The 16,595-nt window shown below is 42.0% G+C and overlaps 2 protein-coding genes across 2 annotated transcripts; both read right to left on the bottom strand.

Annotated features, from left to right (window-relative positions):
* Positions 1 to 34: 34 nt before the first annotated feature.
* On the bottom strand, positions 35 to 9,573 carry LOC117567624 (uncharacterized). The gene is given in 13 exon segments (XM_052003954.1): positions 35 to 1,616; positions 1,669 to 1,742; positions 1,744 to 1,781; positions 1,783 to 1,839; positions 1,897 to 2,151; positions 2,426 to 2,638; positions 2,700 to 3,094; positions 4,888 to 5,136; positions 7,354 to 8,028; positions 8,097 to 8,262; positions 8,327 to 8,584; positions 8,689 to 8,901; positions 8,970 to 9,573. Coding segments are annotated over 13 exon segments (4,593 nt in total). The 5' UTR covers positions 9,537 to 9,573; the 3' UTR covers positions 35 to 183.
* A 1,217-nt stretch (positions 9,574 to 10,790) lies between these two features.
* Positions 10,791 to 15,768, bottom strand: LOC117569921 (spondin-1). Its single transcript, XM_034251273.2, is given in 8 exon segments — positions 10,791 to 11,368; positions 11,370 to 12,200; positions 12,740 to 12,861; positions 12,923 to 13,094; positions 13,469 to 13,930; positions 13,989 to 14,377; positions 14,445 to 14,689; positions 15,652 to 15,768. Coding segments are annotated over 7 exon segments (2,631 nt in total). The 5' UTR covers positions 14,617 to 14,689; positions 15,652 to 15,768; the 3' UTR covers positions 10,791 to 10,885.
* Between the last annotated feature and the right edge of the window lie 827 nt (positions 15,769 to 16,595).

Below are 16,595 nucleotides of genomic sequence, written 5' to 3'. Positions count from 1 at the left end.
GAGACCCAACGATAAACAATATTGGTCGATAATTTCGAAATGTTTTCAATCATTGGCCTTAACAGTAATTTTCATTTGGTGATAATCACTTTATTTAGTATTTTAATAGTACTATATCTTCAATAAACCTATTTTATGTTTGATACAACAATTGTAACGCTGCCTATAATATAATATTTGCACTCAATCTCGTCTTCTGTTACTATAATTGTTATTTCGCCTAGGATCAGTGTAGATGCGTTCTTCTCTCCAGAACTCGTTATCAGCTCGTTGCGCAGATAAAATATTTTTGCATTCTTCTGACTCTGCAGCTTGCAATTGGAACTGTTTGTATTGAGGACGACGACACTCTTCGCATTTCTCCAATTTGTTGAACTTGTTAACATTTCTATCACATATATCTACTGGGAACAACATGCATTCATCATTGCAGAAATTATAAAACCAGAAGTTGCCCAGAATTGTACTATTCTGACAGCTTGGTGTCGTCCTTATCATTTGGAAGCAGCTCCTCTCCATATATTCATCGATATACGGTTTGTTGTCTTCATCATCATAACCTCTTCTAAAGTTATTGTTATTACGTCTTTGCCATGGATCGTGTACATTATTATTTGATTGCATATATGGATTTCGATCATCCACATCTCTGTTGGTGTTACGAAGAGGCGAGTTCTGGGCAGAGAAACGATTCCCGGGATCACGGAAATTATTAGTGTCGGAATCACGGAAATTATTAGCGCCTGAGTCACGGAAGTTATTACTTCCGAGATCACGGAAGTTATTACTGCTGGAATCACGGAAGTTATTACTTCCGAGATCACGGAAGTTATTACTGCTGGAATCACGGAAGTTATTACTGCTGGAGTCACGGAAGTCATTACTACCGGGTCTCCGTTGAAATGGAGCACGCTCAACGTCCTGTAATCGTGGTATTTCTTCATAACTGTTCGCAGGAGTTTTACGAGACTGTTGATTGTAAGACGACTGCTGTGGTCTAAAGAATTGGTTGGACATTGTTGGAGTATGGCTGATCTGCTCTTGGCCCCATTGATTGGTGCCCTTCAGATTGCCCACTTCGAATTTGCGATAATCATCCGGCTGTAAGCGTGGGTTCAGTGATCCGTCATATTGGGAATTGGGATCAGCGTCTTCTCCAGATAAGTTGCCCGAGCAAGTGCCACCTGAGCAGCTTCGTGTTTCTTGTAGATCTAGTCTATATACATTTTGACACTTTTCCTCAGCTCCAGGAGTAATATATTGACGGTATCGTGATTGAAAACCGTCGCCACAAGTTACACTACATGAACCCCAAGCGCTCCAATCAGATAATTGGCACTCAGCCTGTCGTTGATAAGGGGGAATCTTTTGTCCGCCAAGCTGAAACTCCTCAAACTCGTCTGCATTATTGACCGACTCTGCCACACCACAGGCTTCGCCCTCACACTCGCGTTCTTCGTAGAGTGGCACATTGCAGTTGTAAACTCTGGAGAGCTCGGGTTGCTTATACACCCGTCGCTTATATTGCATGCCACCACCACATTTCGTAGAACACTCGGTCCAAGCCGACCAGGGATGCGTTTGACATTCGCGTGGCACATCTTCATCGTTGTTGGCTATAAAGATAATGAGGATAATATGTTTGCAGTCGACGCTTGACTCACTCACATTCTTCATCCAGGCAACGCCGTTCGTAGATTCGTTGGCGTCGTATGGTTAACACGGCCATTGGCTTCATTGGTCCCTTCTTTATCGAAGAATGGCGAACGATCATCAGGGGGGGAAGTCGGAGCTCATTCGCCTGATGACATCAGGTGGAACTTGAGGCTGATCGGGTGACTAATGAAAACAGTCAGAGGATATTTTTATATGCAGTTGAGCCGAGAAAATAATTACCGTATAAGTGGGACCTGCATCGGTGCCCACATCCCATGGATACAAATTGATCACTTTCGAGTCCAACCAGGTGCAATTCCGTAGACACAGCTCCAGTCCGCTAACGCCCACAATCCAATCGGGCGACGGCTCAATTTTGGATGCAAACGATACCATGTGACGCATTGGATCAACACGCACCGAAGCCATCGATTTACTGTTCAGATTGGGATACCCAAGACCTCGTGCTTTAATAATTGTGCGTATCTTATTATCCTGGAAAGAGATATAAACCAAAATTAATATAACAAGTTAGGGCGGGTCAAAATCGAAATTTACGAGGAATTTAAAGAAAATTTTACGATTGAAATGTGCGCCAATAATTATTTCCTAGCTCACGCTGTAAAACCTGAACAAGGTATTAAGCATTTGTCTTTGGAGCTGGGAACAGAAATGGTTTTTAGACACATTTTATAGGTACATAATAAATTTTTCTAGAATTCCTAGTATCTTTCGATTATGGTGAAATAATTTTCTGTAAACTTCGTACGCGGTAATTGACGCTAAACTCTCGATCAAGCAGCTTTGAGGTGCAATGCTCCGCATATTGCTTTAAGCCTTCGCTGGCTAAGGCACCGGATTCCCAAAAGCGATAATCGGCGCTATGAGCAGCACCGACGAGCTCACAGAACCGTGTCTCCCATTTTCTTTCTGGAAAGTTCTTTGGATGTAAATTGCGTTGCCAGACTCCCTCGAAAGTGAGCTGTTAAGTGGTGGAAGTTGATTAGTTAAGTCAAGACAAGCTCAGTGAAATTGTAGCTCACCTCATAACGCGCCTCGTCGCAGGCACAACAAGGAGCGTTTAAACTGGGTGCAGTTGGCTGGCTTTCAACATCGTCCACGATCTCCTCGCAAATTCGTCGTGTTAAGCCGCCATCGTCCATGTGCCAAACATCGCGATGCTGCAGTACTGTGGCACGTATTAATATGCAACCACTGCCAGGTTCACTTGGGGCTGTCCAAGTGAGATGCATATGTGTCTTGGGATTGGTGTTTGTGTTTTCCACCATGTTAATGCAGTTGGGACTGAAACGTGTCTCGATCCTATCGCTTAGTTCGAATCTACCCAGATCGGCCATGTAGCTAAAATCTCCATTCTCGTTTTCCAAAGCCAGAATGAAACTGATGTAGCGATGGCCGTTGAATGCATTTAGAGAAACTGTTCGAATAAAGAATCGACGAATAATCAAATTGCGTAAACCACAACTAACATGAAACACGTTCTATGACTGTCTTATCGACGAAAGCCGACCTTGAAAACATCGCATGAAACTTTCTGAAATTCGCAATGTCCTGATAAGACCAGCCTAACCGTCAGTTCATTTGTTTACAAAACAAAACAATCAACGAAATTGCGAAATCTAGTCGTTTTTGTTTTTGTTTCTATTGCGAGTTTATAGTTAGACCTCGCCATTCATCGTACATTAGACATTGAAGTTCAAGCGCAAGGCCAATGAACTCTCGCGCTCACCGTTGTACTCCTGACCGAGAATATACGTTTCCGGATTGCCAGTAATGCTTATCACATAGTTCTCATCGACTGGCGACTTGGGCGTGGCCGTATTTGCCGGACGTCGTGTACAGATCAAAGCTCTGCCATTCGACACCACCGCGAATAGTATTAACAAGCGCCACATTATTGAAATATCTCATTCGAAACTTATTGGATGGTAATTTCTGTGCTTCAGCTACTTTTTTTATAGTACTTGACGACTCGAGCGTCAGTTGGGAACTGAGCAAAGCTGTGCCCAACTGTGTTGATTTCGCGAAAATTAATTTGGGAGACTGAAACTGATAAGCGCAAAGCCGGAGCAAGCTGAGCTGAGCAGCCGGCGAGAGAAGCTTATTTTTCTGACCCACTGATACAAATACGGTTGGAACAATTCCTTATCACCGCTTGTTTCAGAAGCTGAAAGATGAACAAGCTAAGTTCGTGGAATGCAATATAGAAATTTACAGCGACGCCTATTTGAGGGTTGAACCTAGGAATTAAGAAATGGGCGGAGCAAAATAGAGAGGTTTTTAATTGTGAGATACTTCTTGCTTATTTTGAAGTTGCTTAGAAGCGAAAGACAAACGGACGTTGGTCTTTGTCTAGACAATGCGACGTTTTAATAAAATAATAGTATTTTAGTTTATATTTAAATTTATACTAAATCAAGTAAAAGAGTTACAGTCGAGTGTGCTATATAAATACCAGATTGTCAGCCAAACAAACTAAGACCCGATTGCAGTTGGCGTTTTTCCAATACAAAAGTATTTCTTAAATAACATCTACAATTTTTATCTTATCGCAACTTGAGTTTATGAATTTTCTTGATATTTCGACGTTTTAAGATCCAATTGCTTATTCTTGTTGAAGTGTACAATATGCGATTGATTTTTATTAATACAATAGATGTATTTTTATTTATATATGTAGGTGTCTAATTGAACGAGTTGAACCATGGAACCAGAAAACACTTATTTATTAATTTTGCTTTGCTCAGCTGCCATAGTATCCACGTCTTGTATTGCCATATTTCTTGTTTGTCTTAGACATCGACTGTCCGAATCCACCACTATAATCTCTTCCGCTGGACTGTATGTCACCAGTAACGTCGTCGTCCACTGAGCGGGCCCAGTTTATTTGGGGCTTCAGACAGGTGTCTTCGCAAGCCAACAAGGTACGAAACTTATTAAGATTCTCATCGCAGTTGTCCGTGGTAAAGATCTTGCACTCGTGAGTATCGTGATCATAAAACCAGAAGTTTCGCACAATAACAGGAGTGGCAAGGCAGGGTATGGTCGAGGCAAAGGGTTTCTCGTAGCAATAGTCCTGCACTATTTTAAAATTCTTACTGACATCCGACTGTCGATTCTGATAACGTGCATTGTTCGTGGCACCATATGGCTTGGTGGTCATATCTTGATCATTCTCTCTTTGGTACGTATTGCCTCTGTTAAAGTTACCTCTGAAATCGTTACGTTGTCCCTGATAATTCCTTGGTAGGTTTTCCGTTACCGGCTCTTTCTCATAACTGTTGAAGCGATCAAACTCGAGCGGCCGACGAGGATTAGAATTATAACCTCCCTGATTTGCACTTTGAAGATTGACTTTGTTACTATCGAAGCGGTTGCTGTTCCAACTTTGGTCACGTTGATTTCCACTTTGAAAATTGTCTCTGTTACGCTCAAAATTGTTGCTGTTCCAAGTTTGGCCTAGTTGATTTTCACTTTGGAAATTATCTGTGCTACGATCGAAATTGTTGCTGTTCCAAGTTAGGCAACGTTGATTTTCACTTTGGAAATTATCTATGTTACGATCGAAATTGTTGTTGTTCCAGCTTTGGCGGCGCTGGTTCTCAGACTGAAAGTTATCCTTGTTTGTGTCGAAGTTCAAAGCTCTGCCATTCGACACCACCGCGAATAGTGTTAACAAGCGCCACATTATTGAAATATCTCATTCGAAACTTATTGGATGGTAATTTGTGTTGCTTCAGGTACTTTTTTTTATAGTACTTGACGACTCGAGCGTCAGTTGGGAACTGAGCAAAGCTGTGCCCAACTGTGTGAAATTTCGCGAAAATTACTTTGGGAGACTGAAACTGATATGCGCAAAGCCGGAGCAAGCTGAGCTGAGCAGCCGGCGGGAGAAGCTTTTTTTTCTGACCCACTGATACAAATACGCTTGGAACGATTCATTATCACCGTCCGCTTCAGGAGCTGAAACATGAACAAGTTATGCTCGTGAAATGCAATATAGACATTTACATCGACGCCTATTTGAGGGTTGCACCTAGGAATTAAGAAATGGGCAGAGCAAAATAGAGAGATTTTTATACCCGCTACCCATAGAAGGGGTAAGGTAGAAGGGTATTATAACTTTGTGCCGGCAGGAAATGTATGTAACAGGTAGAACGAGGCATTTCCGACCCTATAAAGTATATATATTCTTGATCAGCAATGTCCGTCTGTCCGTCTGTGTGTCTGTCCGTCTGTCCGTCCGTCCGTATGAACACCTAGATCTCAGAGACTATAAGAGATAGAACTATAATTTTTTTTTTCGACAGCATTTGTTATGTTTGCACGCAGATCAAGTTTGTTTCAAATTTTTGCCACGCCCACTTCCGCCCCTGCAAATCAAAAAAATCGAATAACAAGCGTAATTTTAAAGCTAGAGTTACGAGTTTTGGTATATACAGTAATAAGTATAGTAGTTATGATCCCTGAAAATTTAGTTGCGATCAGAAAAAAATTCTGGAAGTAATTAAAGAAATACTTTTGTATGGGCAAAAACGCCTACTTACTAGGGGTCTGAGTTGCTTTGGCTGAAAATCTGGTATATTGTGCCGTCTATGGTATATTTTGAATGCGGTACTATATCGATATACCACATATACCATTTGGTATATTTTTAGTATTTTTTCAGTATATTTGGTATATTTTGAGAATAATACCGCAAAATATATTACTTTTATTCAAAATGGGTAGCGGGTATCTCACAGTCGAGTACACTCGACTGTAGCTTTCTTACTTGTTTTTATTAATACAATAGGTGTATTTTTATTTTCATAGGTGTCTAATTGAATGTAAGCTATACGATAGACAGAAAAACATGGAACCAGTAAACATTTATTTATTAATTTTGCTTTGCTCAGCTGCCATAGTATCCACGTCTTGTATTGCCATATTTCTTGTTTGTCTGAGACATCGACTGTCCGAATCCACCACCATAATCTCTTCCGCTGGACTGTATATCGCCAGTAACGTCATCCTCCACGGCGCGGGCCCAGTTCATTTGGGGCTTCAGACAGGTGCCTTCGCAAGACAACAAGGTACGAAACTTATTAAGATTCTCATCGCAGTTGTCCGTGGTAAAGATCTTGCACTCATGAGAATCGTGATCATAAAACCAGAAGTTTCCCACAATAACAGGAGTCATCAGGCAGGGTATGGTCGAGGCAAAGGGTTTCTCGTAGCAATAGTCCTGCACTATTTTAAAATCCTTACTGACATCCGACTGTCGATTCTGATAACGTGCATTGTTCGTGGCATCATATGGCTTGGTGGTCATATCTTGATCATTCTCTCTTTGGTACGTATTGCCTCTGTTAAAGTTACCTCTGAAATCGTTACGTTGTCCCTGATAATTCCTTGGTAGGTTTTCCGTTACCGGCTCTTTCTCATAACTGTTAAAGCGATCAAACTCGAGCGGCCGACGAGGATTAGAATTATAACCTCCCTGATTTGCACTTTGAAGATTGACTTTGTTACTATCGAAGCGGTTGCTGTTCCAACTTTGGTCACGTTGATTTCCACTTTGAAAATTGTCTCTGTTACGCTCAAAATTGTTGCTGTTCCAAGTTTGGCCTAGTTGATTTTCACTTTGGAAATTATCTGTGCTACGATCGAAATTGTTGCTGTTCCAAGTTTGGCCACGTTGACTTTCACTTTGAAAATTATCTATGTTACGATTGAAATTGTTGCTGTTCCAGCTTTGGCGGCGCTGGTTCTCAGATTGAAAGTTATCCTTGTTTGTGTCAAAGTTGTTGGAGTTCCAGCTTTGACCCTCGTCATTTCTGTTAGTCGCGAATCTGTTGTTATTGTTGGATGAGCTCCAAGCTGGAAAATTTGCATTGTCTTCGGGTTCTTGCATACCATCTAGTTCTCCATTGTCAGGTATTATGCCGCCACAATCGGTGCCCGTGCATAGCATAGACTCTTCTAAGGGCATTCTCAAGGCTGCCTGGCACTGCGCCCTTGCCTGGGGATTGAAGTAGTCGCGTGTGCGTGTTGAAAAGCCACGACCACAGACCTTTGAACACGGAGACCAATCGCTCCACTTAGTTAGTTCACACTCGGCCACCGATTCCCGTCCGTCGGGATTATAATTATTTGGGTCGCCGTTATCAATCTCCTCTTCCGCGCCGCATTGAGTGCCTTGACATTGACGACTTTCATCTAAGTGCCTGTCGCAATTGTAACTGGCTGCTAGCGATGGGTTTTTGAAGCTACGAAAGCGTTGCGAATAGCCAGGGCCACAACGTGTACTGCAGTTACTCCAGTCGTTCCAAGGATGTGTGGCGCACTCCAATGGTCCTTCTTGAGGTACTAAAAATGCAAGCTGAGCTGCTGTCTGATCTGAGCTGACAATAGGTCTCTTATTAATAATAACTTACCTTCCTCACATTCCCGTATGTACAGCTTCTTTCTAGTGACGTACAGCGTGGCCAGAGGTTTCATAGGTGTTCCGGATTCATCGAAGAACGGTGAGCGATGGTCGCTGGGATACAAGGATGTAATGCGACGGATCACATCGGGTGGCACCTGCGGCTGATCGGGTGACTGGTTGCGTAGATAATTCGTTCGTTTACTCGACGAATAATGGGTTATTAAAGGACAGTCTCACCATGTATGAAGGTCCTGAATCTGTACCAATGTCCCAGGGATATAAATTTAATACTTTACGCTCCAGCCAGGTACAGTTGCTTAAACAGAGCTCCAAGCCAGCTACTCCAAGAATCCAGTCTGGCGAGGGATCTACTTTGGCGGCCAAGGATATCTGATGATGCTGGGGATCCACTCGGGCATTCGCCAAAGTTGTGCCATACACATTCTCACGGTTTACAATTCCAGGAGCCTTGATAATGGTGCGCACCTCGCCATTCTACAGAATTCGTTAGGGTCATAAAGTTGTAGGCAAACATATATTTTATTTATAATAAACTTTTTTATGGATCGATTTGCAAAATAATAATCCAACGTGAATACCTGAGTGTTATCTCTGATCTCCTGCTCTAAGGATCGTGTGGAGCCATGCTCCGCCATTTCCTGTACTCCAATGGAAGCTCTTCCCCCATAAGCCCAGTATCGATAGCTGCTGCTGTGCGAGGCACCAATTACGTCGCCAATGCGGGTGCGTCCCTTCTCTGAAGGAAAGTCTTTGGCATGTGTATTCCTCCCCCACTTACTCTCCAGAACAATCTGTGATTTAATCAGTAAAGAGAGAGGGTTCAAAATGTCGTGGAGTAAAGCCGAAAGTGGTGACACACCTCGTACTTGGCCTCATCGCAGGCACAGCAATTTTGCAGGGCAGGCGTAACATTATTCAACTCATCAATCTCTTCTGGACAGATACGTTTGGTGAGGAAACCATCATCGATGAACCACACATCACGATGCTGCACAATACCAGCTTTAATAAACACACAACCGCTGCTGGGATTCTTGGGTGCCACCCATGAAACATCGATGCGTGTCTTGGCATTTGTGTTTGTGCTCTCGATCATATTCTCGCAGCCAGAGCTAAACTTTGTCTCTGCACCGTTGAACAACTCAAAGTGTCCAGTCATATCGTGGGAATTGTAGCCAACGGATTGATCCTCTGCCTCAATGACCAGCGTGAAGCTGATGAACTTCATATTTATGGGACACGAGAGCGACACGTTGTATTGATGATCGGGTATATAAGCCTCTGGATTGCCATCAATCAGTATCTTGAAGTTATCGTCGACTGCCGAACGTTGACCACTGGCTCCTTGAGGAATGCGAGAGCAACCACATCGCACATCCTGAATATATATGGCAAAGATGATAAATAATGCCAGTATTTGGCACATTTTTCAAGACGCACAACTATTTTTGGGTACTAGACACTTTCACAGCTCACAGAGCACTGATGAAATTGGGTAAAGCGTTTCTAGTAATTGACAAAACGACTCAATTATTTCCCAGACCCATTTTAATTGAGTTGAGTCGCCACTTTCAATGTTTCAAGCAACGCTCTTCAATAAGTCTTGGTCAAACACATGTAGCACACATTCATATATGCCAGAGAGCTGGCGTCAATTAATTTATTTTTCTAAGGTTCTTTCAACTCTATAGACCCGTGAAGGTGGAGGGGCATTGAATCTGAATGCTCTGAATGCTGAATGCAGACTTTTATATGGGTCAATGATATTCCGCAGTCAAATATATTCAAATGAAGGGATATTGTTTGTTTTTTTCACTCATTTCAAGAGGAAGTGCGTGAATATATAACCTATTTTATTTGTACAACCTATTTCCACAAATATATGAATAAGTCGGGACTGACTGACCAATCTATTAACGAACACCCTCAGCCAAGTTTAAATGGAATGAACTAGAAGACTGTATTTTATTCTTACAACGTTGAAATGAAACGTCAAGTGGGCTTGGAAACTAAAAGAAAATCCTTATATAAAATCAAGTTTAACCCACAAATGACTAAGTCAACTCTTGCTTTTATTTAAACGAGTGTCAAGCTTCACAGGGAACTACTTTTTAATCCGTTGAATTTGCAATAAAAATGCCAATTCATCATCGACCCTTACTTCCAAAATAATAAATTCCGCAAGATTATAATCCTCAATGATGGGATATCCTTATCTTCACTCATTTGCTGCTCCTTGTTTTTTTTGGTGTTGTTTGATGTACCAAAATTTGAGTAATATCTAAATTTTCATTCAGTTCGTGCTCTATGTATATTTATTATTTTCTGTATTACTTTTGAAATAAAGTAAAAGATAGTGCATTTAATATTAAAATTGTATTACTATAAATCACTCGTTTTCACTCGTTATCTTACTTATCACATCAATTAAAACTGAGCTCTTGACCCCACCATTTTTTTTTCTTTTTCTTTTATTATTAATGAGGAAGCCAAATATACTTCCTTTGGACCATCAAGAATAAATTTCAGCTTGAATATAGAAATATTCCTCACTCATCGGGAGGTTAAATGGTAGGAGCTGGAAGGCTGAACCTGGTTCCCAGAAAATTATGGAGAAAAGTCAATACCATGAATAAACTATTAACCCAATAGCGAAGAAGGGAAATATTTCAACCACAGGTTACGTTTTGCAATACCATTTTTGTTTATTTAAACAATTTAATTATATATTTATAATTGTATTGCCTTGCTATACAGCGATGATTACTCCTTGGGTCACCATTTGTCGGTGTCGTCATTGTTTTCCAGCTGGCAAGGCATCATAAGACACTTCTCGATGCGCACTCGATCCTTGCACTTGTAGCTGAGATCCGTGTTTAGCAGCGTGCGAGTTCGTTGACGCACCGAGTTATCGCCACAGCTGGCGGTGCACGGCGTCCATGCGGACCACTCGGAGTAGCGACACTCGTCACGTGCCTCGAGCGGTTGCAGCTTGGCCGGCACATGTCGCCGTTCGCCGTAGGAGCCGCTCACCGAGTACATGTCATCGCAACGCTGATAGCACCGATCCCAACGCACCAGATGCTTAGGACACGGTTTGCCCCCGTATTTGGGAGTGCGCAGCACCCGTCGTGTCTTCAGCTGAAGCCCATCGCCACAGGTGGCATTGCAGCTGTGCACAATCCACTCGGAGACGAGACAGTCCACACGCTGTGGTTGCTCCGAGCTGAGGCGTTCGTACTGCAGTTCCTGCTTGTGTCCGGGGCAGACGGCAAGTTTCATCACACTCCTCCTTGGACTTGAACTTGTTCTGGTTGCGATCGCAACGATCCGACCAGTAAATGGCGCACTGATCGCTCACATGATCGTAGTACCAATAGTTGGCCACATCACTGTCCCGACAGTGGCTATCCACGAGTGACTCGTAACAGAAGTGGGGCACAATTGTGTCGCAGTTGGGGTTCGTGCAGTTGACCTCTTCGATTAGCTTGATGTGGCGACAGGGATCAGTGCCATCATCGTTGGGATCCTTCACGCCATAGACCTCATTGTTGTTCCACACCTTGCGCAAGCGTTGCCGCTTCCCAGCCCCTCCACATGGTCCCAGGCAAGGCGAGAAATCCGACCACGGAGAGACACCACAAACGGGCGGTATGTAATCCTCGCTGTGCTGACTGTAGCTTTTAAAGTTGCGAAACAGCGAACGCTTCTCAGCGGACCCGGACTGTTCATCACCGCCGTCGGGTTGCGCCTCCTCTGGCTCAGCCTCGGCGTCACCTTCGTTGGTAATCTCGCCACCACATTCACTGGCCTCACACACCTTTGTCTCCTGGAGTCGCACCTTGCTCGCTTTCTGGCACTTCTTCTTCGCCCGACGATTGAGATAGTGGCGAGTGCGAATCATCTCTCCAGTGCCACAGGTGACGGTGCACGAAGACCACTCGCTAAATTCCGACAGTCCGCACTCGGGATCACCGCCTTGAAACTCTGCTTCGGGCTGTGTTCCTTCCGGCACCTCCTCATTGAAAGCTGTACATTTGCGTCCATTACAATTCTTCTCCTCTCGAAGCGCGTTATTGCATCTTTGGCGCTAAAGAATTGAGAGAAATATATCAATGAAAAAATTAAGATATGTAAGAAACAGTGTGCTCGATACCGCTACACACTTTCAGTAAAAGCAACACCAAAAATAGACCAAAACTGTATTTAGTATATCGATGTACCACTACATTTAAAATATACCATAGTGTAAAAAATTCTAAATTAAGGCAAATACGACTCGAGCTATAGCTGTCTAGGCTTTCTTTAAATTTAGCTGCTCCCTTTGAAATTGCAGGACCGGACGTGGGCATGCCAAAAAAAAACCTGATCTGCGTGTAACAATAACAATTGTTTTTGTTTTTAATTTTATCTTTTATAGTCTCTGAGATCTTCATATGTGTTCATATGGACAGACGAACATGTCTATATCGTCTTGGTTGTTGACGCTTATCACGAATATATACACTTTACGTTATCGGAGATGCTTCCTTCAGTCTAATGCATAAATTTCTTGTTCGCAGAATGTTACAATAAAATTCTAGCCTACAGAGAGACCTAAAAGTAAGAGCATTACATTTTTCTCATTACCATTGCTTGCGTGGGATTCTTGAACTCGCGTGTTCTATATTGTTTGCCTGGCCCACACTTAGAGCTGCACTCATCCCAACGACTCCATGCTGTAGTGGCGCACTCCGAAGGCAATTGTTCAGCTGAAGGAATAAAATTTGGTGAATATAGATGTTGATCGATCACCTAACGACTTCAACTTACAATCGGCTGTATCGCAGTTCTTCTCATAAAGACGACGCCTGTTGATGTGCAATGTTGCCAGGGGCTTCATTTCTGCGCCATTCTGATCATAGAAGGGCGAACGTGGATCATTGGGAAAATTTGACTTGATGCGTCGAACGACATCTGGTGGCACTTGAGGCTGGTCGGCGGACTGCAATTAAGATGAGAAAGTTTTGTTTTAAAAATCGGAAGGACAAAGAAAGAATGCGGGAAAGATATTCGCTAAGTTTTTTATGTGAAGATTAAAAATTTAACTGCACTCACTCAATCGTGAGTTCCTTTGTAGGTAATGGTTTTTATTAAGCTTAGTAATTATTGGACATACTTGTTTGAAACTATTGTCAATAAGCAATTTATCAAATTGCGGTGCTATGTCTAAAACAAATTGAACTTCCAAACAACAATATGAAGTATAGTCTCTAAGATAAGGACGATTCCTATAGTCTGCAATATCTTCAAGATTTTTGGTTGCCCTTATATAGTAGTCTATTGAAGCAAACATCTAGCTACTTGAGCTCCGCTTACCATGTAGGATGGACCACTATCAGTGCCTGCATCCCAAGGATACAGATTGTGCACCTTGTTCTCCACCCAAGAGCAGTTAGGCAGACACAGTTCCAGTCCAGAGACGCCCACAATCCAATCGGGAGAGGGATCCACCATGGATACCAAAGAGATAAGATGATGATTCGAGTCGACGCGAAATACTGCAAAAGTTTTGCCTGTTACATTTGGAAAGGCAATGCCACGCGCCTTAATGATGGTTCTTATGTGCTCGCTTTGATCCTTCAGCTCACTCTCCAGGGTGCGTGTGGAGCCATGCTCGGCCACCTCGCGTAATCCCTCGCTGGCCAGTTCACCATACTGCCAGAAGCGATAGTCGATGGTGTGCGAGGCGCCGATTATGTCGCTGAAGCGTGTGCGCCAGCTGTTGGCCGGGAAATCCTTGGGATGCGTGTGTCGTGACCACTTGCCCTCAAAGGTGAGCTGAAATAAATGGCCATAGCTCAAGAGTCAGTTATTAAGGATAGAATTCAACTTCTACCTCGTATTTGGCCTCATCGCAGGCACAACAGGGATCCACAATGCTCGGCTGCGTGTTGATATCGTCGACCTCCTCCTCGCACATCCGCTTGGTGAGCAATCCGTCGTCCATGAACCACACGTCGCGATGCTGCATCACTGTGGCACGCAGCAGCACACATCCCTGTCCAGGCATCGAAGGTGCTACCCAAACGACTTCCGCATGCGTCTTTAGATTCGTGTTCGTGTTCTCGACGACATTGGGGCAACGCGGGCTGAATCGCGTCTCGGACAAATCGACAATCTCAAAGGTACCCATTCCATTCGAATCGTCCTCGGCATCCTCATTCTCCAGCTCCACCGCCAGCATGAAGCTCACAAACGACAAACCCGAATACGCGTTTAACGATACTGTTCAGTATAAATGGAGACAAAATCATTATTATCCACACACAAAGGGAGATATTATTGGACTCACCATTGTATTTCTGACCGGGCACATAACTCTGTGCGTTGTTTGCAATGTTTAATGCAAAATTATCATCAACCGGAGATTTGGCGGCAGTGGCGCCAATTGGCACACGATTGCAGCCTTCGACGACAAATAAATTGCATGCGAATGCCAGCAAAGTGATGAGGTATCGCTTCATTATGCTGCTCGAGTATCGCCCTCGATCTCCTTTTTAGATGCTCTCTCTATTCCTCAACTCTTTGATTTGTGAGCTGAAATTTAATTCTCAATTATTAGCTTTATATTCTACTCTTAGTATATAGTTTTATAGCTGAATTAAATAACAATAATTTTGATCTGTCAATAATCCTCTTTTCCTGATGGTTTTCTTTATCATTCTTTCACAATACAAGTAACCATAAACAAGTAATGCAATCCGATTCCTTTATCGAAAAGAACCAAAATATAACGTCAGATTCGTCTAAATGTTTCCAGAGCTCATTTTGAATTTCACTATTTCACAATTCCGGAAACCATTTTGTTTTTGCCATTTCACAGCTCGTGCGCTCGCTTAATTGCTTTCAATATGATTGGTGGTTGTATCGAATGTCAATGACAAATTCTGATACATAGATGTGCATTAGATAGTAACCATCAATGTTGTTAAATTGCAATTGATCTTGACATTGTCAGTCCTTCGGTATTATTATTAGCAAATAGAACACATTATTTCATATATTTGATCAGTTGATTTGGTGATTCATCATTTATTATTATTATTTCACTTAAATTATACACTTTCTATTTCGGTCCACAAGCCATTGCCATCCGGAATCAAAGACTGATCCCAGTAGTCGCTTTTTACATATATAGGGACTATAATATGCTACGTCACTGATTAAATTCAATTGAAAATGAGCAGAGCGTCATTTGGAATATGTGCTAAACAAGCTCGTTGTGAGTGATTACTCAACTATCAGATGCCCAGTACTAAGTTCTATATATGCTCCTGTAGTTAATATTTAATATACCCTATTTGCTTACTTTATTTCAAGAGAGGGTAAAAACGAAAGCGATTGCAATAGAAAACATCATTAAAATCACTTTTAGGGTTTCGCTTTGCGCTGCGACCCCAGCAGAACTTGCAATCCTAATGTAATCTTACGTATACGTAATATAATAATCAACACTTTTGGAAAATTGTACAAAGTTTTCAGTTATTTACTAGACTTACATGAACTATTTAATATGTTTTAAATTGCTTGCTTTTACTTGCACTTATTCGAAAGCACTCAAATATTATTTTTATTCACTCAACGCATTCACAACCGTCTCGCCAAACGCTCGAATCGCAACTGAAATGCAAATTGCACGATTGCTGCGATAATCGGCATCGGGACAGTTGAATGGTTGTGGGTAGGGTGGAGAAGAGTGAAAGGGGATGGGAATGGAAATGGGGATGAGAGAACCAACGATGTTATGTCTTTGTGCTCTGTGCTTTAGTCTGTTCGCTTATGCATTCCGATTCGTAATTGTTTTTGTTTTGACTCTTTGCTTTTCTGTTGTCATACGCATATTCTAAACAATCTCATGAGGCTCTCAGTAAATATAAAGTGGGGTGTATGTACAGTGGTTCGGAAAATCGGTTGACAGCACACTTTTATCATAATGGTTATAAGTGTGCAATTCCTTACCATGTTGGTTGCTTTCAGGGATATTTTCGCACGGCAATGTATAAAATAAATAATTAAATAAATACATATTGAAACAAGACCCTTAACTTTAAAATCTTGTATTGATAAACCGAAAAATTGTTTGCGATTGGGTTAATGGTATTCGCAAGGGTTTAAGTAAATATTGTATGAGAATCATTTGGATGGGAATTTATAAAATTATTTACGAACGTTATTTTTACCCGCAAGCGTAAAGTATGGAAAAAAAGACTATAAGATTTACAGCTATAAGTTTTTTCGACTGCACTTGCAATAGTTATTTTGAAGCTACCGATTTGAGCATAGGCGAAGTTATGATTTTACAAGTTATTTGAGAAATAAATTTATATGGCAATGAACGATTTCTGCAGCTGGGTCTTAGCTGCTTTGGTTTTCAATATGGTACTCTGTGATATATTTTGAATGTAATAGTATATCTATGTACATATATGATATAGTCATATAA

The sequence above is a fragment of the Drosophila albomicans genome, chromosome 3 (assembly GCF_009650485.2).
Source record: "Drosophila albomicans strain 15112-1751.03 chromosome 3, ASM965048v2, whole genome shotgun sequence".
NCBI lineage: Eukaryota > Metazoa > Arthropoda > Insecta > Diptera > Drosophilidae > Drosophila > Drosophila albomicans.
This window is presented reverse-complemented; position numbering and strand designations above follow the sequence as displayed.